Genomic DNA, 26603 nt, shown 5'->3' with positions numbered 1-26603 from the left:
TAAAATCTACGATTGACTACATTTGGTTCTGAACACCTTATTATAAATTCTGAAAAATTGTTCAGATTATCTAATATTTTTTAACACTTTTCCCAAATAATATGAAATAATAAATTTCATAGTTTCTCAGAATGATCGCAAAATTATGTGAAATTCTTTAGATTGTCTAATATTTTCTTACATTTTTTTTCAACAAAAACACATGTTATGTTATATCTCATTATTTAAATTAATATACAGATTTGTATATATATTGCAAATAAAAAATGTGAAAATAAAAATACATTGTTATATATTTTTACAGTAATAAGATATACAGAATAAATCTTGAACGTGGTCAATTTTTGCAACCATTTGAAACAGAAGCAACATCGATAAATAAATGCGAGATAAATCCATTGCATCATTTACTTACGGTTGGCACTCAGGAAGGAAAAATTGAAGCTTGGGATCCAAGAGTAAGGAATAGAGTTGGCATACTCGATTGCGCTCTGCATTGTATTACTCAAGACAAGTAAGACATAAGAATAGAATTTACCCTTTTTAGTAGATTAATTTAAATATTTTCTATATTGTCACACAACTGATTTTTTTTAATCAGATTGGAAACTGTTCCTGCAATTACTGCCTTGAAATTTCAAGGGGGATTGCATTTAGGAGTTGGCACATCAACAGGACATGTATTAATGTATGATATAAGATCCAATAAACCATTTTTAACTAAAGATCATATGTATGGATTACCAATAACATGCATAGATTTCCACCAAAAGATGAATCTTGTTTACTCTATGGACAGTTCGATTGTAAAAATATGGGAGAAAGATACCGTAAGTAAAGTTTACTTTTCCTTTCAAAGCATTATATACATGGCTAAGCCATAAAAGGGAAGCGAGAAAGGGAGAAATTTTACGATTCAAAATATTGATTTATTTTGAACCATAGAATTAATCCTTTCTTGATTACCATTTCCTATTATTTCGGCTCATTTTATATTTATTTTAGTCAAAATATAAATTATAAACTAATCAAGGAGGGAAAGTAACTAAAATAAAATAAAATAAAGTTGATAATTAGTAACTTTTAACTTAATTAATTTTAAGTGAATTAATTTTTAACTTTAACTAATTATTTTTAAAACATTAACTTACTTTTTTCCTTATATTTAAAACATTATTTACTTTTTTCCTTAAGATAAAAATTTACCTATGTAATAGAAAAAAAATTGTTATAAATAAAGTATTTTGAAAAATGTTTCCATATAAAAATTAATATTTCTTAATTTATAAATAAAATATAACTTAATTTATAAATAAAATATAAAATTTATTTGATATATATTGTTTTGTTATGTAAAATAATGTATTTAAAAAAATCACATTCTAATTTAATATAAAATAAGTAATGTTTTTCAAAATTAACTTTTAATTTAATTTTGACGCAATTTTTAACATAATTAATTTTATTACCTGTAACTTAATATACATAATTAAAAAATATATATTAATTTACTCTACCCAGAAAATTAATATTTTTGATCTTACAAATAGAATCTTTCATAGATTATTTTTTTTCAGGGTAAACTTTATACTTCCATAGAGGCTCAGCATGACTTTAATGATTTGTCTGTCATACCAAATAGCGGTATGCTGCTAACAGCTAATGAAACTACAAAAATGCAAGTATATTATATTCCTAGTCTTGGTCCCGCTCCTCGCTGGTGTAGTTTCCTTGATAATCTTACAGAGGAATTGGAGGAACAAAATTATGATATCATCTATGATGATTACAAATTTGTAACTGATAAGGAACTGGACGAATTAGGTCTTGCACATTTGAAGGGTACTAATCTACTCAGGGCTTATATGCACGGCTACTTTATGGACATCCGTTTGTATAGGAAAGCAAGGGATGTAATGAAACCATTTGAATTTGAAGAATACAAAAAAAGAAGAATTCGTGACAAAATTAAAGAGGAAGCCATCAGCAGAGTACAGGTATATATATCTTTCAATTTTCTTTATTTTTATTTATAGCTACTCTAAAAATATTAATTTACATCATCTTTTAAAATACAGATACAAAAGTTACCAAGTGTAAATCAGGAATTAGCATTGAAATTGATGGAAAATGCAAATGTTAGTGACAAGAAGAAGCAAGCGTCTTCTAATCTGTTGAAAGACGAGCGATTTAAAGCTCTCTTTAGCAATCCTGATTTCCAAGTCGATAAAAACTCCGAGGAATATAATTTATTGAATCCTGTTATTTCTCACCTTGCTAAAAGTAAAGATAAAAAATTGAAACGACAATTGGCACGAGAAGAAGAAGAGGAAGAAGAAACTCAAAATAAATCTGACGAGGATGAACCAAAAGATAAAACAAAAAAAATTCCAAGTAATATTTTTTTTGTTCATTGAAAAATTTTTTTTTCTGTACATACAAAAAAATTCTCTTATTCATATTTTTCTTTTAAAGGCAACAACTCGAATGAAATTAGACATGAAGTGAGGTTTGAGGAAGGCGGACTGGAAAAGAAAAAACCGAACAAGTAAATATACTGATCTTTGATTTGTAAAGTATTACCCGTTTAGATTTCGAATCGTTAAAAATGATGTTCTAATGATTCACAGATCCACGTTTGGCGAGAGATTAGCAAATGAAGAGACACACAATATTAAAGTGTCCGGTTCGCGTGGTAGCAGGGAGATGACTTTTGTCATCGAAAAGGTATTCGTTATTTAATTAAATTAATTTAATAATAATCTAACGAGATTAATTAAACTAATGAGAAATGGCAATACTGGTCAAAAGCAGTTCTTAATGCTCAATAATTTTCTTAGTGCTCAATAATTTATAAACATTTACAAGATTTCTTTAACCCTTTCGAGACTCCAGGTACACATGTGTACCATCTATTTAACATAATGTAATGTTATAAAAGTGATAATTTAATTTTTTTTATGCTTGCACGCATCTACTATCTCTAATCTCGAAAAACTGTAAAAAAATTTTGCGAAAAATATATTACTTTGACCAGGGTTTGAACCTAGATCCTTCAACTATCCAGAAAGAATGTCTTCCATCAGTTCGACCATCGAGGTACTTAATAATATTTATTGTAACAACCGAAGTTATATGAGCGTCTTTTTCAGCCGATGCATATAAATTCACCTAAAAAATTGAACACTAAGAACTGCTTTCGACCAGTATTGTCATTTCTCGTTAGTTTAATTTGTTATTATCTTTCCTGGTCATATTAGGATTTATTTAATTAATTTAATTATTAAAAAGTGATTTTTATTTTATTATCTTCCATTTTCTTTTTTGTAGAAGAAACAACGACCAGAAGTAAAACGCCGTAGAACAGAATACAATGTGTTGCGGCCAGCAAGAAGCATTTTAAGGAAAAAACGTTAATTTTCACGTTTAATAAGTGTTAATATGTAAAAATTTAATGTTAGTTTATTAATATCTTTGTATTATAATGTTGTAAATATAAAAATTTTTATTCATTTTTATTTGTTGCTTCGCTCTATAACACATACGCGCGCCGTGCTTTTGCACAAACACAATTTTGCTTAGCCGTGATACACGTGGATATCTACGAGCAAAGGTGAAATGTCATCTCGGAGAACTGATATAATTTATATTCATATGTTAGAGTGAGCCACATGTCAAACTATTGATATAAATATTTTCTTTTCAAGTTCGGAAACAGTATGTTCCTTGGCCAAGAAGTTTCAAATGGCGTCGGTGAGTTATTATTATATTAATTGATAAATCGATTTTTCTGTAAATCCAGTTATAATAGATTGTACAGTCTTATCATTACAACTGTACACACGAGTATTATATTAGATTGAAATACAGTCTGTTTTTTTTTTTTTTTTTTTTTTTGGTACCCACAGCTTAGTCTTAAAGTTAAAGCTTAACATATTAAGATATAGTAGAACCTTGTATATATATGTGTATGCGTGTGTATGTGTGTGCGTGCGTGCGTGCGTGCGTGCGTGCGTGCGTGCGTGCGTGCGTGCGTGCGTGCGTGCGTGCGTGCGTGCGTGCGTGCGTGCGTGCGTGCGTGCGTGCGTGCGTGCGTGCGTGCGTGCGCGCGCAGTGTGTCCGCGCGCGCGCGCGTGTTTTGATTTCAGTATAAACATATTAAGAATCGAATTCTGTGAATGTGTTTTTAAGACACATATTCGGTATAATCTTAAAATTATTTCAAGATACATAGTGCATGGAAAATTAATTTCTCTGTCCTGATGGAAATAAATCTCTGAAATCATTAAAAACAATTATGAAGTTGTTGAAATAGAAAAAGAAAATTAGTGATATATGATTGAATATATTTCAGTGCATATATGTATATAAATTATATATTATAGTAGCAAAATATTATGAATTCTAAAGATAATTATTAAAACCATTGGAAAAATAATATAATATATTGGAAAAATAAAATAATATTTTTACAGATTGATTAAAAATTAGACACTGAAATATGCTGAAAATGTTAGAAAAGTAATGAGACAAGGCAAAACAAACAATATTAAGTTTTTTAGTTGAATTTTTGCAAGTTAAATGTAATATAAATGTTTAAATTTACAAATTATTGCAATTACAAATGTTTAAGCTTATTTAAAATTTTTAAAACCTCTTAAATTGTGTTAAATTATTTATTGATAATTTTAAGACTTGGACTAATTTTAATACTTGGACTACTTTCATTCTAATCCACTCACATATAATACTGAATTTTAATAATATTTCAATGTTATTCATTATAATTTATTACAATGTCAATAAAATATTTTATCAGGATAATTATAATATTTATATTCTATAAAATGATTATATTATTGATGATATTTTTCACATGATATTTTTATACAGTTTAGTATATGTACGTGTTCATTAATTTCAATAAATATTTTAGAAATAATTAATACATAAGCTAGTAATGTATTCTAAAATATTTATTGAATGAAATAAAAAATATATAAATAATGTACGTATAATAACGAAATATAAACAAAATTAATGTAATAAAATTGTTTGCAGATGGATTATAATAATAAGTTAAAAAATGATAAAGATCAACTTCAACAGAATCATGAAGAACATACAGAAGTCTCCATTCCATCCATATTAACAAGTATAACAACAACTTTTCAAAGTACTGATGTAAGTTATAATTAGAATAACAATTTTTAATGTTTTATTTTAATGTTTAGATTATGTAATGTAGAGTTTTTTCTGCAGTCTCAAATTTAAAAAATTTATTTGTTGTACAGCAAGTGGGTGAGATCACGGAAGACTATGAGAATTTCATTAGTACATCAGCTGTACTTCATTATTGTAAGCATAAAATACTGAGGCCTTACTTGAGGTTGTTAGGAGTGATGGGATTGAGACCAACTAGCAGTGATGACTCTGATCATTTTTTACGATGTTCGATTTTAGCAAATTTTCATACTGTTCAAGTTACTATATTTATATGTATTGGATACATTTTACAATATATGGCTTGTTTCAGGTAATTTATTATTTTATTTTTACATGAGTTGTATATCCTAAGAAAAATAAAAAATGGAAATTAAGGATGTGTAAAAGAAATTTTGTGTATGTGTATATATATATATATATATATATAAATTAAAATATTTTACTAATATAAAATACATGTATTATGTCACAAAATTTCAAAATGTTTTCAACATCTTAGTATATCTTATTTAATTTGTTATCTTGTATTTCATTTATGCTATAATAAAAGAAGTACATTTGTCGTTTTCAGAAGAGACCGAGGATTCTGTTATAAAGTATTAATCGTGGGACAAAACGAACTGGAAGTCGACGCGGAACAGACGCAGTCACCGTCTTGCTACGGAAACGTGATATTCAGCTATTTAATTCCGAGTGTATTACATTTAGTAGCGTATTTATACACGATATACCTGTTTCGTGTCAAGGAGAATGAGCAGCTGCAGAATCTGATGGAGAGAGCATTTCTACTCTCCTCGAATCCAATAAATCGTGGCAATCAAAAGCGCCTCGTGCATATATTGTGGCTGTTTATAGCATTGAGCATAGTATGGATGATCATGGCATTAATCACAGTGAATATTCAAATGGCCGAAAGAAGCATAGTATTTCAATGGGTGGAAAATAGGTAGCTACATATATTATTAACGTGTAAATGATCTGTGCATAAAACGGAGAATGTTGCTTGAGAAACAAGTAAATTGAAATATTCGTATCTCATCCTCTGCAGTCCATATCAGGTGAAGATAACGTTGAAAATATTCCTAATTGTTTGTACCTTGTGGCACGACATGGTTCAAGGCACCATTATAACAAGCTACTGCCTGCAAGGGCAGTTATTGATGTCACACCTTTACTTTCTACGCGGAAAATTGCTCCAACATGTTCTACTGCCTATCGACTGGATGAGGGTCTGTGTTTGCAATTCATATTCTTAGTTCGGAAAATTTCTTGGAGATTTTGAGGAAAAATATTTTTTTCTCCTTTATTATTTTTTTGAGTTTTTTTTAAGATGTTATCTTTTTTACTGTCCTCTATATTAACGGTGTTAAGATTTTTTTCACATCTAAGAGCTCTAGTAAGTAAAGAATTTATTAATAAAGTACACTGCTATTATCAATATTTTTTGGAAAAAATACAAAAATTACGAAAAGAAATGAGTATTTTCCTCGATTTTATTTTTCCAGAAACTTAGAAATACTGAGAAATCTTCATAAATTTAACATCTGAAAAATTTATAAAGAAATATGAAATATACAAAAGAATTGTTTTTATCAGAAAAGCACTTGGAAAAAGAACTCGATCTGCACCTTGTGACAATTATGATTTAGACAAGCCAATACTCGATTTTATTCATCTTTGATTTTATTCATCTTTTCTAACAACACATTTTTTTGCTTATAATAGGACATCAATGAATTCAAGAAACTGTTGAAATACTTCAATGATGAATTAGGTCCGGCTGTTTGCATTTACACTATAGTTAATTTGTCATGGGCAACTGCGGGTATCGTATGGTTGTTTCAATATTATATCAACGACATGAACAACAATCCTGTTATATATCCTGTTACATATGTTAATGTAATGAATGTTGTATTATGGATTTTGATTTCGATTGCTCCATTTATACAGGTATCGTATTGTCCCCTGTATGGTAAACATTTTTTTTAATTCTTCATATAATTTTTAAAAATTTTTGTATAAATTTTTTCAAACTTACAGTATAATTTTACAACTTTTTAGAAATTTTATAACTTTTCAGTATTTTATTCATTTTCATGTGAATTGGGACATTTTTTAATTTAAATGCTGAGAAAGTTTATATCTTTTTTAGAATTCTTTATATGTGTACTCAGACAGACTAAAATACATAAATTTGTCTTGTTTATATTAAATTAAATAATTCAAAAAGGTTGTGTCTTATAATTGTTTAGATATAGCAAAGTCATAATTATAAAATAAGAAAACAAAATAAAAATACAGAATAAAATTAGCAGAAATTATTTAAGAAATATATTAATTTATTTATTGAAAAATAGTAACATATTTATAATATTTATTTTTTTATTGAGTATAGAGTATAGAATGAAGATTTAGTGCAAAATCAACTTTTGTTTATCTCAATTTTACAGTAAAATTATCTAATTTTATGCAGCAATAAAGAAGCAGTTTAAATTCATTTATATTTGCTATATTACATATAATATATATGACATATAACGATTGCTAAAATGCATCATTATATGTATAGCATTTAATATATATATACACACGTTTTTATATACTGATGTTATAAAAATAATATAACAATCTGAAATTAATTTTGATACGTATTACAGCAGTATGACAAAAAATTTAATCATTGCATATGATTTTATAATTAGCTTAATATAAAAAATTGTTTTTATAAATATAATAAATAATAAAATAAAGTTTCTGTCATACTAGTTTATCTGGGTGAATATTTTGAAATATTGAGATTTTTCATTCTATAATTTTCAAAGAAAACTTACAAAATCTAAAGAAAAGCTTCAATTTATAAAAATAATAATTAAGACTCACGAAAAGTTTAATAAAATGAAAAAGAGAAAATACGCAATTCTACTGTTAATTTTTGCTAAAGATGGCTCGAAGGAAGAGCCGAAACGTTCATATGACATGTTAATAAATTTATGTAACTATATATAAATTTAATTTTGTTACTATTCTGCGCACCGTTAACTGCGCCTAACTCGTATCCACCGTATTTTCTCTTTTTCATTTTATTAAATTTATAAATTCCAAATATTAAAATTCTTAAAATTATTACGAGACATTATGAGAATTTTTTTCATTAGAGTAGTGCTGCATTATTTCTCCTGCTTATTAATTCATCAATATACACATTTTCTTTTCAGGCTGCTCGCTTAACGAATGCTTGCTCCATGATCCGAGCTGTAGGGCATGAAATACGTATACGACCGTTTGTGTATCAAGCTACTCCAGGCGAGGACCTCGATAGTATACTCTTGTACACGTCTTCGTTGAAAATGTGCGCTAGACTGTTCAGAATTCCTATCAAGGGTAGATATTTATGTCTTCTGCTAACTATTAGTAGTATTTCTGTTCTTTCTCTAGGACAATGTCAATTTTTCTCATAATCATATATTTTAAATCAAGATTGCGTAAATGCATCAGGCATTTCTAGTATACTATCGTCTTGTATAATTGTTACCATGTAGAATGTATTATCTGTAGCCACACATTAAGTTATTAAAGTTCGATAATTTTCTATGATATAGACAATGTATAGATAATTGTAACGTATTAGAAAATGCACAATATATTAAAAATTCTAATGAAAATTTTGTTAATAAAAATTCTTACGCGTTATATGTACACTTTTTATCTTATATGTATCTCTATACATAGTGACATTTCGTACGTAATATTTTAATCATTAAAAAACGATAATCGTGTATGATAAATGAAATATTGAAAAAGATATTTTATTCGTTCCCTATTATCGTTAAATACGTTACACTCTCCAGTAATAGCAATAAATTGCAACATCCTGTAATTGTAACTTGCAATATGTAAATTTACCAATATATTCAATAAACGTATAATTTTTCTTACAGAAATTCTATATTTATTATGTTTAGAAGCTGTGGGTATAAATGCAAAAATCACATTGTTAATGTAGCTACATCTTTTATAATAGAGAAATAAATATGTAGAAAGATATAAAGATATTTAACTTTAATATCTAATTGAAGAAATCCAACAATGTCGAGTTTGTGTTTTATTAAATTAACTTATGGACTTTAGTAACGTATAAGCTGAAGTCAGTTTTGTAAAATTTATTAAATGAAAATGGTTAGCGCTTTATCAAATTAATATATTTTACATACAGTTGTCTTATATAATTATATCATATACATGAGTTTCATGAAAACTTCGCAAAATTCTTGGCGATGTTTTCTAAGATATTCCCATACAGCACAGAATGCAATATAATATTTCAGCAATCTTGCAGCAACGTTGCAATATTCCAGCAATACTGCAGAAATGTTATAAACTACTCTGTGCCATACGAGTTAAGATCTCGATAATCAAATTTTGTCATGCAAAACGAGCGTCGAAAATTATAAAGATGCTCAGTTTTAGCGTACAGATTGTTAAGATTATTGGACTAAACAATGATATCAAAGACGTATTAATAGGGATGCTTTTGCAAATAAATAATTACAAACCAAGTTTTCTTTTGCTAACAAATTTTGCGTCCTTATTAATGAAGCACGGTCTGTGATATCAGTAAATTTGAAAGATATCGGGGAAATAGATGTACTTAATAAATATTGTTTTAATAAGAGTCCGTTATTCTAACATACACCCATAATTTTAGCATTTACAGGAATTACTTAATTTTGACTAAATAGCGCATGATATTGACACTTTACGGTACTGCTTTGTAGAGTATTAAACGTTGTAGTAGCACCTGCATAGTGTTTCACTTCACCAATGAGTCTACTTAGTGATATTCGCATATTCGCTTTTTTAATTAAATATCTTGCATTGACAATATTATACAATACCTAAATTTTGTAGAGTGTCGTTACAATAAGGTTTACGATGGACGAGGTAAGGAGTACACGAAAAATTAGAAATATGAACAGAATTTTCCTGAAAAATTATAAATTATGTAAATCACAAGAAGGTTCACAGAAATATACTTTCGATATTAATTCAATGACGTGGAATGTGAAAGTTGCATGTAGTTCTTTATCAATTTATTTAGATAATATGTCTAACAACGTATCGAGAAGTGCGTAATAAAAATATTTCATCTGCGATAACGCAATAATGTGCAAAATGTTACAATTTATGAGTCAATAGCAATTATCAAGTGTTACTCAATTTTGGAAAATGCTATATCATCAGTCCAACTTACTTATTCATCAATTTGATATCTCAAATTATTTTTTATAAATTGCACAAGTAAATCTTATATCAAAATAGTTTTATTTCTAATCACAAGTTTCTGCGACGAATTTTGGATTCAAATAGCGATAAGTAAGAAAATGGATCGAAAAAATCTTGAGCCGAATTTATACACATGATATTGTAAATCATATTAAGATAAAGCTACTTACAATACATCACTATTATTTAATTGTAATAAAAAAAATATGAATGATGGAAATATTGCGAGATTATGATATTTATAAACAGAAATTTCGTTAATTACAGAATATTATGATAAAAAGAAACAAATTGTTCTTAGTTTAATGGACTATTCTTATGATGTTTCAGCTGCCTCTAACTTCTGTTGATGACGATCCTTCGCCTCGTTGAATTTTTAACCACTCAACAAATTCGTCAAGCATTACTGGCCCTAAAAAAATATGTTGTATACACAACATTATGTATGTAACTACTCATTTCTGTTAGAATTGACATTTCTTAAAAAACAAAAGACAAAAGAACTATTAAGAATTAAATATAGGTCTTAATGTGCCAAATAAATTAATTATAAAATAAAATTTATTTATAAATATTTTAATAAGTTCAACACTATTAATGTATTTTAAATAAACTTTATTATATAATTTATTTATTTGGCTTTAAGACCCGCGTTTAACTCTCAGTCCTGTCTTATTATTTTTTTGAAATTTGTTTTGGTTTCTATTATTGAAACTTTCTCTTGTGCACTTACACGCTCCGTCTAAATCATAATTAGATAAGTCATGATTGATTGTACGTGAAAATTCTAATATGTTGCACCATTGATCTTTATTGATCACTTTGTACTTTGATTGATCTAGGAACTGAGCAAACTGTGAAAATAGTGGCCAATGTTTTCCCAAAAGCAGTTGTAACATTACTCTTGCCGTTTCCATATCCATACTACGTTGATCTTTGTCCTGCAAAGAGGTTTAGGAACATAATTAGAAGTAGCAAAAGTAATTCAATATTATACACTCGTACGTATATATCTGAAATGATACTGATAATATATATTATAGACAACGCCGCACATACTCTTGCAAAATCGTAAGCATATCTGTAGATCCCCTTAAATATGTATGGGTCATTTAATTGATTTCTTAGGTACTCGAGCTTCTGTTGTATTTTACTAATCGAGTCGCACTGAAGCTCCGTAAAGCCTCTGAGCCATTCACTCAGTGTGAAGAACCCCATTTGGCGAGCGTTCATCCTGTACGCGAGAACAAGCATCACCACATTTTCAGGTTCTACGCCGATATCCTCACAAAACTTTTCCATTCCTTCGGGTCCGAGAGTGTCTGTATCATCTGGTGTAGTGTATTCTCTGAACCAAGTGACACAGCGTTTTTGGGAGAACGTTGAAGCATTGGATACATCATCAGATTTTGTGTATCGTCTGGCACTGCAACATCATTATTCATATATTGGAAAAAATTTGAAAATTGTTTAATAATTATACAATATAAAATTAATTAAAATTTTCCTTATTTAATTCAATAATGGATAAACAATGCATATAATACGTAAGAATATTATATTAAAATGACAGTGAGAGAGAGAGAGAGAAAGAGAAAGAGAGAAAAATAACAATTGTTTTTAATGTTACTTTTTCTTTCGCAGTAATAGAATATTGTTAGATATAATTTAATAAGTATTAATAAAGTATTTGTGTATATTGTTGTTATAAAATGTGATTTCAAACCTAGAGGTATGTCTTAACCGTTTTGAAGGATGCCTAGGTAAACTGTCTTCATGTGCACCAGACACTGACATATCAATGGGAGTATGACTGTGATTTGTGCTGGAGGGCCCTCTTCGCTTGCTACGTGGCATCCCTCTGTTCTCTAGAGTAAAAGTTTATATACTTTTACACATTGTTGGGTAAAAACCTGGTTTTTTTAAAAAAAAAAACCAGATTTTTTTGGTTTAAACCTGGTTTTTGAGGTTTTTTAAAATTTAAAACTTGTTTTATATGTTAACGCAATTTTAATATTTATAATTACAATATATAATATAATATTAAGCACTTTTAATAATTAATATTAAAGCTATTTTAATATTTATATAAGAATTTTAAAACATAAACAAATGTTTTTGCTACACAATTAACAATATTCTAAAAATATATATGTACATTTTCATTTGACTGTAAGAGATCCCTGCATTTGTCTGTTTTTAATGATTTATTTTATTTTTCATTTTTTATCTTTTCGACATTGAAATAAAATGGAATGAAACGATATTGTATATTATTTTAAATTGCTAAATAAAATAGATTCAACCATTAAATAGTAGAAACTAATAAAATTTTATTATTTGTAAATTTTAATTACAAATAAAAAGTTTGTGTATCAGTTTTTATTATATAATATTAAGACGTTTTTTTTTACTCTTAATTGTAGGTGACTTTTATTAAAAAAAAAAGAGATTAAAGAAAACTGTAAAAACTAGTAAACTCGTTTTTCTATATACATTACTAAATATTTATTAATTACAAAAATTATATAATTTTTATGTAATTAATATAATATTTATGTATTAATATATTACGTAATACATGAATAATATAAAATTTTTTGTAATTATATTTTTATAAATATTGTCCATGTAATAAAAGTTTCTTCATTAAATTTAAAATTATTATTATTATTATAGAAATGAGGACTTCACACATTTCACTCATTTTGGGCGCAGAACTTCTCCAGAAAGTTTTATATATTTAAAAATGCAATTTAAAAAACCAAAATAATGGGAAACCATGGTTTTAATTTAAAAAAACCACGTGATTTAAAGCGTGGTTTAAATCGTGGTTTAAGCCATGCCAACCCTGCTTTTACACAAACCTGTTTCTCTCTTATATTAATACTTAAGTAGCTACGCTAATTTCAACATTGTAAATGTCTCTTATGACGACAATATCCATTTATAAATAAATCGTTTAATGTAACAATTATACATACATGCACATATACACACATATGTATGTATACCAAGGATGAGTTAATATATACTTTTTTAAACTAGATTATATTAGAGTCAATAGCTTGCAAAACTAATTTAGTTATATTAAAAGTTACACAAACAAAAAAATCAACTCAGTTAAAAGTTGCGTTAAAATTAAATTAAGTTGAATTCAAAATTAATTTAAAAAATCTTATTTATATTGAATTAGAACGTCGTTAATTTTTTAAAACTAGATTATTCCAAATAATAAAATAATTACTATATGGATCGTCAAATAAATTTACTATTTTATTTGAAAATTTTGTGAAATAATAAAAATGTTATTTTTTATATGAGTGCATATAAAAAATATTAATAAGGTATATATTTAAAACTTAATAAAAAAAGGATAGAAGGGAAATTTTAATGCAGTCCAATGCAGCAATAAAAAAAAATAAACCGAGAAATAAACCTACTGTGTATGCCAGATCTTGTATCAAATCTGTAGCCTTTCCACTGACGAGATTTGTGACAAAAATAATACTTTACAAAATCTGTTATCAACTTAAATATTGTATGTGTATATACACATACAGGGGTTGGACAAAATAATATGAACACCTATTCTGACTCCGAAAAATAGGCGTAATTCAAGAGAGTGTAACTTTGTCAAAAATAATCGTAAAAACATTATAAAAAAAGCATTTAAAGCTTAAAATCTCTAGTTTTGAAATTGATAAACGATTTACAGATTGTTTACGGAGTTACGCAGATTTAAATGGGAATGCGTCAAATCTCAAAATATTTTACAAACTTTGCAAAGTTCCACGACGCAAAATAAAAATTGCACGCAAATGCGGTTTACAGCATTCGAAAGCATGAATCTTTACCTTTAATTTGCGTTTTTGTTGAGCGTTGTACGATTTTTTTTTCATTGAGTTAAGCAACATTGAAGCAAAAATGGCCTCTTTTCCTTGAATTTTTTCGGAATAAGAATAGGTGTTCATATTATTTTGTCCAACCCCTGTATATGTATAAAACACCTGAACTGAATAAAGGAGCCTGCTTAAATTATTTTTTAAAAACTATTTATAGAAGACGAGGGAACAGAGAAATGTAAATAAAAATTTGTTTACAGTTTTTTTCAGGGGGAAAAGGGTTAATATTTAATAATACGTGATATTACTTAATCTTGTTTAATTTAGAATTGTGTTATGACTGAAAATTAATTCGGCACGTAGTTCATTGAACTTGAGGAAAGTATATAAAATCACACAGACAATACAAGCACGAAGACCTAGCTACGACCGTTGAAGGCATTCTTGTTCAATTTGTATTAAATAAAAATATTGAAACCATAAAATAATGCTTAATAAATTTTACAGGAAATTTTTATAAAAACAGTTCAAAATTCAGCGTTATAAATTTTGTTGCACTAAACAAACGTATTGTTGCTGGTTCTAATTCCCCGATCCTATTACCTCTTCTTATGCACTAAGAAAACATGAATTGAAACAACATGAAATAAAGTAAACCAACTCAATCTAAATCAAATATGATGAATTAATTATCTGAATGTTTCAAGAAAATGTTAATATTTTTTTAATATCTTGTTTGTTTTAAATAAACATTAAATTTAATTATATAACATATTTAGGAGTTGACTAAATCATTGGTGGTAAACAAACGTAACTGTATAGTTAATTGAATAATTTTATAAAGATGAAATAAATCTGCAGTACAATCGTTTCAATGTTAAGTAAACTTTTTTACAAAATAACGAGAACTCAATAAGTTAATGGCAGCAATGTCGGAGTAAACTTAATTTTGGCCTTGAATTACGTAAACTTAATAAATTATATAAAAAAAAATAATAATAATAAAGGTTTTTTTAACCTTCTATCAATTATCTAATGTATCGTGTTTCGATTTGTGATCCAATGCTATTTATGGAGCGCTGTAAAACTCCAATACGATGAAGCAGATTATATTGTTAAATAAACCTTATGATAGTTAATATTACATATTTAACTACGTTTCAATTTCGTCAATGTCTTTTAATGTTAACTTCATTTTTTAGTACAAGTTACTGTATCATATTTATCTGACTTGATTTTTATTCATTTTGACTTGATTATAGTTCTTGTAACTAAATTTGTGCAACTCTGAGACTTGGTTCTTTCTATCCAATTTCTTTTATAGTGTAAGACATCTTTTAAGCATATGTACTCTGGGCGTAAAGCACGTTTTTAAATTTAAAAGTTCTTATTTGGCTTTATTTGGCTCAGGTACCTTATGTGGTGATTCAAAAGATTATTTTTAAAGTGTTTAGAGGAATCAAAATAAAATAAAAAAGTACCCATTCAAAAGTTTTAACTTGACCTCTCTACACGCTCTTTTGGCAATAACCTGAGTAATCTTGCATATATACGTACATAAATAACAGATGTGTATTTTCTTATTGCAGATAATTTTGCGGATAAATATGCGTACATAAGTGTTATTCTACAAAAAATTTGAATATACCAAATCTATTTATGGAGTTCTCATGTCAACATGATAAGATCATTCACTTAGAGCTTGTATGAATCTGTTAACAGTTGCAAGAACAATTGACTTTAGGACAAATATTGTGAATTCTCTATTTCTACATAATAAAAGGTAATATGCAAAGTTTGTGGATGAATCGTGGAGTATTCAACAAACTTGAAAAGAGAGAGATACGCTAAAAAGAAAATGAGATACATTGTCTATATTCAGCAGAAAAAATTAATCAGTGGGCACTCAGTGATTCCTTGGTCAATATTTGCAGTAAATTCTCTTTCATTTCAAGATTATCCTAAGTAATGTCTTAAGATGCTAATATGATTTTATGATCGGTCAACATCTTAAGGCAATACTCAAGACAGTTTTAAATTTAAGAATCAATTACAATAGATATTTTATTACTTCAGCTTTACATAACCAAGAAAAGTTTGATTTACATTTTTCCTTACCTCACATATCCATTCATACCTGGCTAAAAGACTATATTGCCTTTCTGAATTATAACTGTAATAATTTCTTATATTCTATATCCTATATAACTTTTATAATTTTATATTACATTATTATATTATTACATTTCTTTTCGCATGTTCATATAATCTCTTTTTGATCTAATACTATACCATACTTTTACATGCCTTATCTTTTACTCTCTTATCTTCTCTTACTCTTCATTAACACCTCTATTTTACCACAGTCAAATCCTATTTTCTTATCCTCACCTTTCTTTTCTTTACTCAAATATTTGATCATTCCCACATTTATTCCTATTATCTCCTTTAGACTACCTCCTAAGAAGACTTAGTTTATCTCATTACTTAACTACTCAGCTTCTTACTTATTGGCTGCTTAATCATTCCATCCTTTCCATAATATCTATTTGCTGATTTCATAATACCTAATTGTTAAAATTTAATCTTATTCTGACACATACTATCTTTACTTAAAGCACTGGACTCTCCTATTTTTATATCATGATTGTATAAGAATCAATTATGAATACCAGCTGTAATTATGAATAGTTTCTAAACTTGAGTCAGTATTATAGCCAATTCTTACTTGAAGACCATCTTAAGTAATATCTTAAAAGTCTAATACAGTTCTATGATTGGTTTATGATATCTTAAGACAGTATTTAAGATGTATGAATATTGACCTTAGTATTCAAAGTTGATTCTTACTTAAGTACTATCTTAATTGTCATCAACCACAGAGCTTATTAGCATCTCAAGGCATTACTTAAGATGGTCTTCAAATAAGAATCAGCTATAAATATCAGCCTTGGATTCAACAAAGAACTAAAGGCAAGAACTAATCATATCACTGTGCGTTGACTAATCTACATTGTCTACTGAATGTGGGCATTGAAAATAATATAATCTTATCGTGCACAAATGGTACATGCATGCATGTAATTTTAAACGAATGTGAATCATTTCACGAATAATACTCATTATTTTCTCCCAAAAAATGCTCATTTTGATGTCCAAATTCTACAGGAATTTCCAAATTTTTGTATAATATAACTTTTTAAAAAATTTCTGAAACTTTCTTACACAAATACTTTTTAAAAGTACTGAGAAGTTTTACATCTTTTATTAAAGTTCTCTATATATGCTTTTTGAAATATTCTAAAAGCTCCCGTTCCGAAGAGAACTCTAAAGACATTTAAGATTTATTTTCGGTAATCTTCATAAATGTATAAGATACGAGAAATTCTTTAAAATATCACGAGAACTTTTTTTTTCACCGGAGATCGGTATTTCGGGAAGCGACGAGCGCGGAACGATGGAAAACATGAGACGAAAGATTGAAGTTATTATTAATATTTGACGGGAAGGGACGCACGTAGTGCCGGAGCGTAGTGCGAGAACACTCCGCGAACGAGACGAATTAATGCTCTTACCTAGAGACTCGTTATCAAGCGGATTAAGCGGAATATATCGAAGCCGAATATCGAGGCAATCGGCAGCCGCGAGAGCGACGTAACTGGACTTCTTTTTCGTCGTCGTTAAATTGACGTCTTTCTTTCTCTCTCTTTCTCTCTTTCTTTTTCCGTAGTGAAGAGAGAGAGAGGGAGAGGGAGGTAGAAAGAGAGCGCGATCGAGCGAGTTATCGCGATTTTGCGAGGTTATGGTCGCCAATTAAATTCACGTATCACGCAATCGTCGGTCGCACGGTTCCACCTGAGCAGAGCCGACGCAACGACGACGGTGACGTCAAGGAAAATTTGTACGCGTCCCTACGCACCGCACTCGCACAATCGAGAGACGCCGAACGTGCGAAAAAGTCGCCGAACACGCGAACGGGAACGGCCCTCGCGTTCATGCGAACAAGTCGCGTGAGTCACGTCATATATTAGAACCATTAGAACTACGGTCGCTCCCTCGAACGCAACGATCGGCGAGATGAGCTACGAAAGTTCGATTGTTGTCCTTACCTTCCTCCGCGCGCGAATCGTTAGAAAACTCGTTTACTCCCGGGGAGGTAACCCACTCCGTCGTGTCACTTGGTTATTAGCGAGATATCACGCACTATGACGAGATCATTGAGGCTTTTACATCCACGGACTGCCGCAGGGTTATGCGACCAATATCGATCATAGTACCATCGTACACCCGAATCGAGGTTTTATTAATTTGAATCCAATTTCGATATTATACCGGAAACACAGCACGACTGGAGATCCCCTTCGAGAAACCCACGGTCGGTTTTATTTCGTTTTCAATACCGTTTTCATAGACGGCATGCCTTTCCCCCACCTTTCTTGCTTCGACAGGGACGCCAAGCGCATGAAATGCTCTCTCACCACTCAGTTTGAATAGGGATTTCAAGCGATAATAACAGTTAACACTTATAAAGCTTAGTTCAGACAGCACGCAACAAACAGCAAGCCTGAATGAGGCTTTAAACAGGGTTCCGTATTGGTGCTGTCACTTTGTGGGAGCAAGTCACGTGGTCACGTGCAACCAATCACGGAATTCAATGTTCAGATTTTTTACTCTTCTAGGGATTCTAGTGTCAACTAGTAAATATTAAAAATATCCCAAAAATGTTTTGATTACATTACTTTTGAGGTTAGAAGTGGAGCATTGTGCAGAGTTTTCGTATTGATATTAAGACTATTACAAGAGTAAAACTTTTTTTTGCGTATCTGAGTATTCACTAAGATAATTTCGTCAAAACTCAAACTTCTCTCGTGTTGAGAATATCATTTTATAGAAATAAACACGTTAATTGACAAACAGGTTATTGCAAACTTACGAGAAATAAATCCAGGTAAACGTTTGATTTTAACAAACAATGCAGTTTCAATGGCTCTTCCCAATTTTTTATTTAAATTTTCAGAAAATGGCTAGATGAGCTATGATTTTTTACGAATATATAGTTAATGTATTTGAACCATGGCTAACGGATCAAAACATTACGCGCCCAATAATTTTTTATGTAGATGGACACATCTCCCCTTCGTCACTGGATTCAAACAAATTTTGTTTTACAAAACAAATAGTTTTCATCGCATTACTACCCAATGCCACACATATATTGCAACTGTTGGACATAGCTTTTTTCAAGCCATTAAAAATACAGTGGCACAAAGAGTACGAGAAATTCTGTAAAAATTGTTTAACTGTTGGTATTCATAAATATCAATTTGCTCCATTCCTCAATATGACTTTTAATTTAATGGATGTGACAAAAATTTTTTAAAATGATTTTAAAAAGTGTAGGTTATTTCCATTTAATTTTAATGCAGTAGATTTGACGAGAGTTTAAAAAAAAATAATTTAAGTACTGATATTGGTGATGTTGATGTTTCACTAACAAATGAATCGCATGATAATCTAGTAGCAGTGAATTGTATAGAGAAATTATCGAGTGAAGAGCAGCTTGTGTGTCCTTTCAAGCAAATGAGCGTCCTTTCTGCAATGGAGCGGAAAAAGTTTGTAATTTTTTCAGTATTTGGTATAATTTAAGGAACAGTGATTGAACAACTTATAATGTTGAGCATTTGCAGGTAATATTTATATTATGATGAGAATGTTGAATAAAATTTTATATATTTTTATTTCATACTTATATTATTTGTGTATAGTTTGCTGATAATTTTGGTGTGACAGAAGGAAAAAATACAGACATTGAATCAATGTTATTCAAAAAATTTTAATTTGCATTTCATTCCTGCAATGAACTAATTTCTTTTAATCAAAATTCACAGGTGACAAATACTGTAATTTTATTCAATTGCATATACAAATAATCCAAGAAATCCTTAATTTTTCACAAATAATTAACGTGTACAAGTTACGTCAAACATATCTACTACAATTGAAAGTAACTTAGTAGATGATTTTCATGATGCAAGAAAGGATTTAAAAAATAAAGAAAACATTGGAATACTAGACATAAAAAGTGATAGTTCTACAAATATTGAATCGACAAAGTGCAATGTATGAATATATTTTATAGATTAGTTTTTATAATGCTGTATTTATAAGTCTATTTTATAGTAAGCATAATAAGTTATATAATTTATTTTTATAATATCACTGCATAATTTATCAGAAATATTAAGTAATATATTTTTTTAATTTGTTTTTTTTATTTTAATTGTCATTTAAAGCATTATTAAAAAAATATATCTTAATTAATTTAAAACAAAATTGTTATTAAATAACAATGTTTTACAACTAATAAAAGAAGTAGCAATAAATAATGTAAATAATTCCATCGTCTTGGAATTCATAGATGTGGATCAAAGGGAATTGAGCAATGAGCTAAGTGATATAATTGTACCTTTAACTGATGATAGTATTATAAATTGTAGCATAGTCAACAAAATTCTAAAAGAACCAAACAAATCAAATCAGTTAAATGTTGACAAAAATATTTTTGAAAAATGTACTGAAAACAGTTGCGATGCAGAAAAAGATACTATTTGTACTAAAAATCCAGTTATTTATTCTAAAGATGTGTGAGAATGAATTTAAGAATTTTAATTTATGTGATGTAGAACCTAAGACAAAACAAATATCTTTAAAAAGTAGATTTTTTAATGTAGTAACTTTGAAAGATGATGAAAGTAATAAGCCTTTAGATTTATCAATTTCTATTTAAAAAAAAATTGTACAGTCGCATCAAAACGAGAAAGAAAATTCAGATTTTAATAAATTACTCATAAATTCTTTGAGTACTAGTTCAAACAAAAGTGTACATCCTAAATTTAATACATCTGTAAAACAGTATTTGACTTTCCCAAATTTAACGACAAATAAAATTGGAAAAAAAACAGAAGACAATAAAGACCCTGTTGTAGCCTTAGCTACTTTAATTGTCTTGCATATCCGCTTAGCAATAATCACGCCACGAGCGCTTGTTGCATCGGAAATGCAAGATTGCGGAATTTACCAATCGTGCTAGCAGCGTAAGCATCGCACGATTAATGTGGGTATGACCATATATGGTCATCGCGAGGGCCTAATGCTCCATCATATCGGAAATACCGAGACTATAAGCTAGGCTTATAATTTCGATATTTCCAATTATGGGCAGCAGGAGATTCTTAATGTAAAGTACGAGCGGCACGTACGGGCTCCGCGATAAGTCGGTCACCCGACACCCCGCAAAACATCCAGCGGCCGAGTGCGCGATAACACGTGATCCGTTCACCACGATTCGATTAAAAAGGGAAATCATTTATAATAAAGTTTGGGGAATAAAGTGTTAATAAGAAAGTGAAAGTGTTATTTGCCACCCCGCGCGTCCTCCTCCAAGTGTCCTCATGGATTCCAATTCTTCAGACGGACCGAATCCCGAATAGTTTATCTTGTTGCACCCGCCGGTACAACAACCTCTTCTGTGATTACGAGTGATGAGTGGAAAGATATGGTTTCAAAAAAAGTAGAGCAGAAACGTGCGAAAATAGAACAAGCAGCAATAGAGAAAAATCAAAATTGAAAAACAAAAAATGTCGAAGAAGAAAAAAGAAGTTGATAGACTGAAGAAAGAAGAAAAAAAAGTATTAAAAGAAAAACGAAGAATTAAAATGGAAAAAGAGAAAGCTTTAAAAATAAAAAATAAAATTTTTTTATTAAAAAAAAATCCATGGAAAATAATTTATCAAAGACATAAAAAAGACTGAAATGATAAATATGATAGAACAGCTTCAACTGCAACTTAAACAAGAAGGATTGGAATAATTTATAATTTGTGAATGAATGATTATTTGTACTTAAAGTGTTATAATTTATTAAAAGAGTTTATTAATTATTACTTAATAAACTATAGTTTATTAATTATACAGTATATACAAAAATTTTATATCTTATACTATTTTATACTATTTTATCGAATTATTTATTTTTATTTATGCATTTTTTCATCAACGGTATTTGGGACATGGTAATTGGTAAATCCGTGGAAACGGGTACACGATAATTCGTACATGACCACGGTAACAAGTGCATTCCGTTTTTATTAATTTTAATATTAATAAAATTGCATTTTGTTAATAATAGATGAATTTATATATTTTTTTAGTACTTTTATAAACGTTAAGAAAAACAGTTTAAATTTTTTATTTTTTTTGTGATGTATCAAAGTTGGGTTTTTCAGAAAACACCACGATAATAGGTGCACTTACCCTAACTATATTTTTTTAATTTCTCGGTATCAAAGATGAAATATCTACTACTTCTATGTTTGAAAGTTGAATTTGCATTAATAATGATAACGACATTTTGCTTAAGGTAATGCTGGAGTCGTCTGTATACGCAAATATTTTTGACAAATAAATCTATTTATTGAAGACATGGATTGAAAAATTTTTTTACAGAAAGTACAGACAATAATGAAGGCTACAGGCTACAATTTGATATAAAAAATAAAAAAATTATAAAAATAAAATAGATAGTATTTCTAGCTCAAATGAATTAATCAATAATTACAAGAATAAATGCCTTTGTCTGAGCCACCGCAGTTATTCGTGTTGAAATCAGAGCTGAATCTTCAAAGTGACTGATTTGTTCCTATCTACAATAACATAATAGATAGTATCTCATAGCTAATGAGATTTTTTTATTGGTTGTGAAACAACGAGATGAGCGTTAGTGGGGGAAGTTTCTTGCTTTAATGTACTAGTTCTTTCCACATCATTTATATTCTGTCTTTACATCGACATGGCTCACCTCTCGGCTTGCTTGTCTATTGCAGCGTCATCTACAGGCAGAAAATCCAGAAACTTTTTGATATATAAAAAATTATTTTGTACATTATGAGTAAAAATACTTGGTTTATATGTCAATTTTTAATCAAGTTACAATGAAAAATAAGAACACGTAGCAAACAATGATTTTTCTTTGATAGAACAAGTTATAACTACAATTCTGCGACTTATTGATCATCTGATAATTACATCGTACTTATTTTGTTAACCAACTAAAAAAATATGACTAGCGTTAATGATTCTTACATCTAATATTACAATTATAATTCAATGTTAGTATTGCGAATATTTATATTTTTGTATTCGTCGGAAGAAGATCAAGATTGAAACATGTTCTATGTTTAATTTGTGTATTAGAATAAAACCTTAAGCTTTATTAAAATTGTATTGCTCGTTATTTTGTCCTAATTTTTCTTTAAATTGTTATTGACATAAACGAACTTGTCTGTTTGTTATTTTATTATTTTACTTGTAACTTTTTAACTAATTACTATTCAACCTCGTTCTAATTATCAATTTATATTCTAAATAGGGATGCACCGGATAGTCGGATACCGAATAAACATACTCTTGCGGCCGGATACCGGATAATTTGACCGGATACTATTTTGCCGGATAAACCGAATATTATCCGGCAGAAAATGTTGCAAAAATGAAGTTAAATTATTAATCAAATAAAAAAAACAAAATATTATCTATTTTGATAGAAATGTTTTATTATTTTTATTTTCAACTTAATCTGAACAATTGTTAAACAATTATTTTAAAAATTAAGTATTTAAACTTTTTATTATAAAAATTAACATTTTTACATTATCTGAAAGTAATTTATTTTGATTATCTACATAAACGTTTCCTGCGGAACTAAATAGTCTTTCGGAATTTACTGAGGAGGGTGGAACACTTAAATATTTTAAAACAGGATTTCCTAAATTTTGAAATTTGGAATAATATTTTTTCCACCATGATATAGGATTGACTTTTTTATTAGAGGTAATACTAAATATTTCATGTGCTGTAGGCTTAAATCATCAATTTTGCAACAATGACGATAAAAATTTTTTATTGACAGTGTCGCAAAATTGATGTGATTTATAATTCCATACGCGAAAATGGACGTTGGTGACGCTAATGGTCGAAAAAAACCAATGGCCGCTTTCAGGTTTAATCGGGTGAGTCCCAGTTGTGCACAGACCCGATCGAACACCACCAATCACGTAATTTAATTTAACCCAATCAACGGAAATACTTTAGGCATCAGCCGATTGGTGGTGTCCAATCGGGTCTGTGCGCAACTGGGACACTCCCGTGTTAATCTGATGTTAACATTAGATTATCCGACTGGATAAAAGATAATATCCGGCTATTTGGTATTATCTGGCAGAAACCAGATAATACTGGATAATCGGATACATATCCGGTATCCGGTGCATCCCTAATTCTAAATATACTCTTTTTTTTATCTTAGATTAATTAGATTTACTCGATATTATTGTTCACAGATGTCTTAGGTACCATTGATTATATCGACAAGACGGATGGTACCGTAGTATTTCGTACTTGTTCTCGGGAACGAGAGCACATTGTTCTTCAAATTGGTACATCCGATCCAGCGAGAGCGGCTCAAGTTGCTCGTATGGTGGAAAATGATGTTGCAGGCATAGACGTTAATATGGGTTGTCCCAAAAAATTTTCAATGCTTGGAGGAATGGGTGCTGCTCTTCTCTCTGATATGGAAAAAGCGACTGATATTTTACGGAAGTTAATAGAGACAGTAACTATACCGATCAGTTGCAAAATACGCGTTCTGCCTGATCTTGAGGAAACTCTTCGGCTTTGTAATACCCTTGCTTCCACTGGTATCGCAGCCATTGCCGTTCATGGTCGTACTATCGAGGAGAGACCACAGCATCCCAATCGCAACCATATTCTCAAACAGATTTCGACTGCACTTTCGATACCGGTTATTGCGAATGGCGGATCCAAAGATATTCAAAAACATTCCGATATACTTAGGTAATGCTTGACGCATGTTCGCACATCTATTAGAAGATCTCGTTTAACCTGTTAAAGCATGTTTTCACAGATTTAAAACAGAAACGGGGTGTAGTAGCGTAATGCTCGCTCGCGCCGCTGAGTGGAATTGCTCGGTATTTCGTAAAGAAGGTTCTCTTCCGATGGAAGATGTTATAAAGTCGTATTTAAAGTATGCAATTGATTGCGATAATTCACCTTCTAATACAAAGTATTGTGTACAGAATATTTTACGGGAACTTCAGGAATCTCCTTTAGGCAGAAAATTCCTTGATGCGCAAACACTGGAACAAATATGGTGAATGTTTCTTCTAAATTTCTTTTTATTTTGCTGCTTCTTTTATTCTTGTTCAATAAACTTCTTTCAGTGAAGTGTGGGGATTAGATGATTATTGCCGAGCAAAAAGTAAAGAGTTTCAAAATAAAGGTTTATTGGGCCGCTTTCAAATAACGCCAGAAATTCTCGATAAAGATATAGATAATAGTATTTCTCATAAAAGAAAAATTCAAGAGGAAGATGTTTCTTTGATGCGTTGTGCTTTTTTGAGAAACAGTTATGTAACAGATTCGGATCTGCCAAAAACTAGGCTACTCAAGTGGACCAAGGAAAATCGTAAAAAAATGCCAATATATAATACTCGGCAAGAAAATAAGCTTTTTTGTTCTGTTGTTACTGTGGATGGCAGGAAATACGGTTCTTCTTTTTGGTAAATAATTTAAAAAAATGTTCTTATTTTTTGCTTTAATCTTCTACTTCAATGTATCTATCTTCTTTTTTTAGGGAAAAAAATAAAAAATGGGCCGAACAAGGTGCTGCTTTGGTATGTCTCTATTTTTTGGGAATTATTGATGAGAAAAGTCTTACCGCTAGTGGTAACATTCTTTGATGATAATATCTGTTTTATTTCATTTAATTTATCGTTCTATCAAATTTTCATCTAATGAAATTCTGTTTTGTGATTTTGATTATACATGAAATAATCAAAATTTCATAAATTGATATTTTACATGTGTCAATTTACTCTATTAAAGTGAGAAAGCGAGTGAAATTCAGCGCAGAAAATTTTGACTTAGTGTCATTAAGATAAAAGTAGGGACTTAAGAGAGAACAAGTTCCTCTCAATATGAATATTAAAATGTATGTATTTAAACAATATTTTATATGAATATAAAAGATACATATTCTTATATTCTAAATAAATAAATTTTATTGACTTACTTTTTTATCATTCAAAATTTATTTCTTAATTTTATTATTTAAACACTTAAGGCTCCTGAGTACTCGCCGCGGCCATATTGAAGTCGTGACGTCAGAAGC

The 26603-nt window shown here is 29.2% G+C and overlaps 4 protein-coding genes across 7 annotated transcripts in view; 3 read left to right on the top strand and 1 right to left on the bottom strand.

Moving 5' to 3' along the window:
* LOC105203969 (tRNA-dihydrouridine(20) synthase [NAD(P)+]-like) overlaps nucleotides 1-26490 on the top strand; it is a 523658-nt gene extending 497168 nt beyond the window's left edge. Inside the window, exons 2-5 of the mRNA XM_011172936.3 lie at nucleotides 24754-25267; nucleotides 25338-25583; nucleotides 25654-25992; nucleotides 26067-26490. Coding sequence (XP_011171238.1) covers nucleotides 24754-25267; nucleotides 25338-25583; nucleotides 25654-25992; nucleotides 26067-26172 — 1205 coding nt within the window. The 3' untranslated portion in view covers nucleotides 26173-26490. The remainder of the gene's footprint in view (nucleotides 1-24753; nucleotides 25268-25337; nucleotides 25584-25653; nucleotides 25993-26066) is intronic.
* Nucleotides 285-3518, top strand: LOC120358428 (nucleolar protein 10-like). The gene is made up of 7 exons (XM_039452712.1): nucleotides 285-514; nucleotides 602-830; nucleotides 1578-1997; nucleotides 2079-2394; nucleotides 2476-2548; nucleotides 2631-2727; nucleotides 3331-3518. Exons 2-7 carry the CDS (start codon nucleotides 687-689, stop codon nucleotides 3415-3417), a joined length of 1137 nt encoding a protein of 378 aa, XP_039308646.1. The 5' UTR covers nucleotides 285-514; nucleotides 602-686; the 3' UTR covers nucleotides 3418-3518.
* On the top strand, nucleotides 3483-8919 carry LOC120358427. 3 transcript variants are annotated; one of them, XM_039452710.1, is made up of 9 exons: nucleotides 3484-3613; nucleotides 3708-3753; nucleotides 5062-5184; nucleotides 5295-5358; nucleotides 5464-5536; nucleotides 5798-6172; nucleotides 6275-6455; nucleotides 6952-7179; nucleotides 8445-8919. In XM_039452710.1, the coding sequence occupies exons 2-9, from the start codon at nucleotides 3745-3747 to the stop codon at nucleotides 8685-8687; spliced, it is 1296 nt and encodes a 431-aa protein (XP_039308644.1). In that variant the 5' UTR covers nucleotides 3484-3613; nucleotides 3708-3744; the 3' UTR covers nucleotides 8688-8919. The 3 variants fall into 3 exon arrangements, with proteins under 3 accessions (XP_039308645.1, XP_039308644.1, XP_039308643.1); XM_039452709.1 differs by having other exon boundaries at nucleotides 3595-3613; nucleotides 5295-5536; XM_039452711.1 differs by lacking the exon at nucleotides 6952-7179 and having other exon boundaries at nucleotides 3483-3613; nucleotides 5295-5536.
* LOC105198841 (DCN1-like protein 5) lies at nucleotides 9375-18797 on the bottom strand. 2 transcript variants are annotated; one of them, XM_011165682.3, is made up of 5 exons: nucleotides 18467-18797; nucleotides 12239-12380; nucleotides 11572-11938; nucleotides 11246-11453; nucleotides 9375-10924 (listed from the first exon to the last, which is right to left on the bottom strand). In XM_011165682.3, the coding sequence occupies exons 2-5, from the start codon at nucleotides 12367-12369 to the stop codon at nucleotides 10839-10841; spliced, it is 792 nt and encodes a 263-aa protein (XP_011163984.1). In that variant the 5' UTR covers nucleotides 12370-12380; nucleotides 18467-18797; the 3' UTR covers nucleotides 9375-10838. The 2 variants fall into 2 exon arrangements, with proteins under 2 accessions (XP_011163984.1, XP_011163985.1); XM_011165683.3 differs by lacking the exon at nucleotides 18467-18797 and adding an exon at nucleotides 17933-18372.
* Nucleotides 26491-26603: the final 113 nt, after the last annotated feature.

The sequence above is a fragment of the Solenopsis invicta genome, chromosome 8, assembly GCF_016802725.1.
Source record: "Solenopsis invicta isolate M01_SB chromosome 8, UNIL_Sinv_3.0, whole genome shotgun sequence".
Taxonomy (NCBI): domain Eukaryota; kingdom Metazoa; phylum Arthropoda; class Insecta; order Hymenoptera; family Formicidae; genus Solenopsis; species Solenopsis invicta.
Note: the sequence above shows the minus strand (reverse complement) of the source record. Positions and strands in the feature narration are given on the sequence as shown.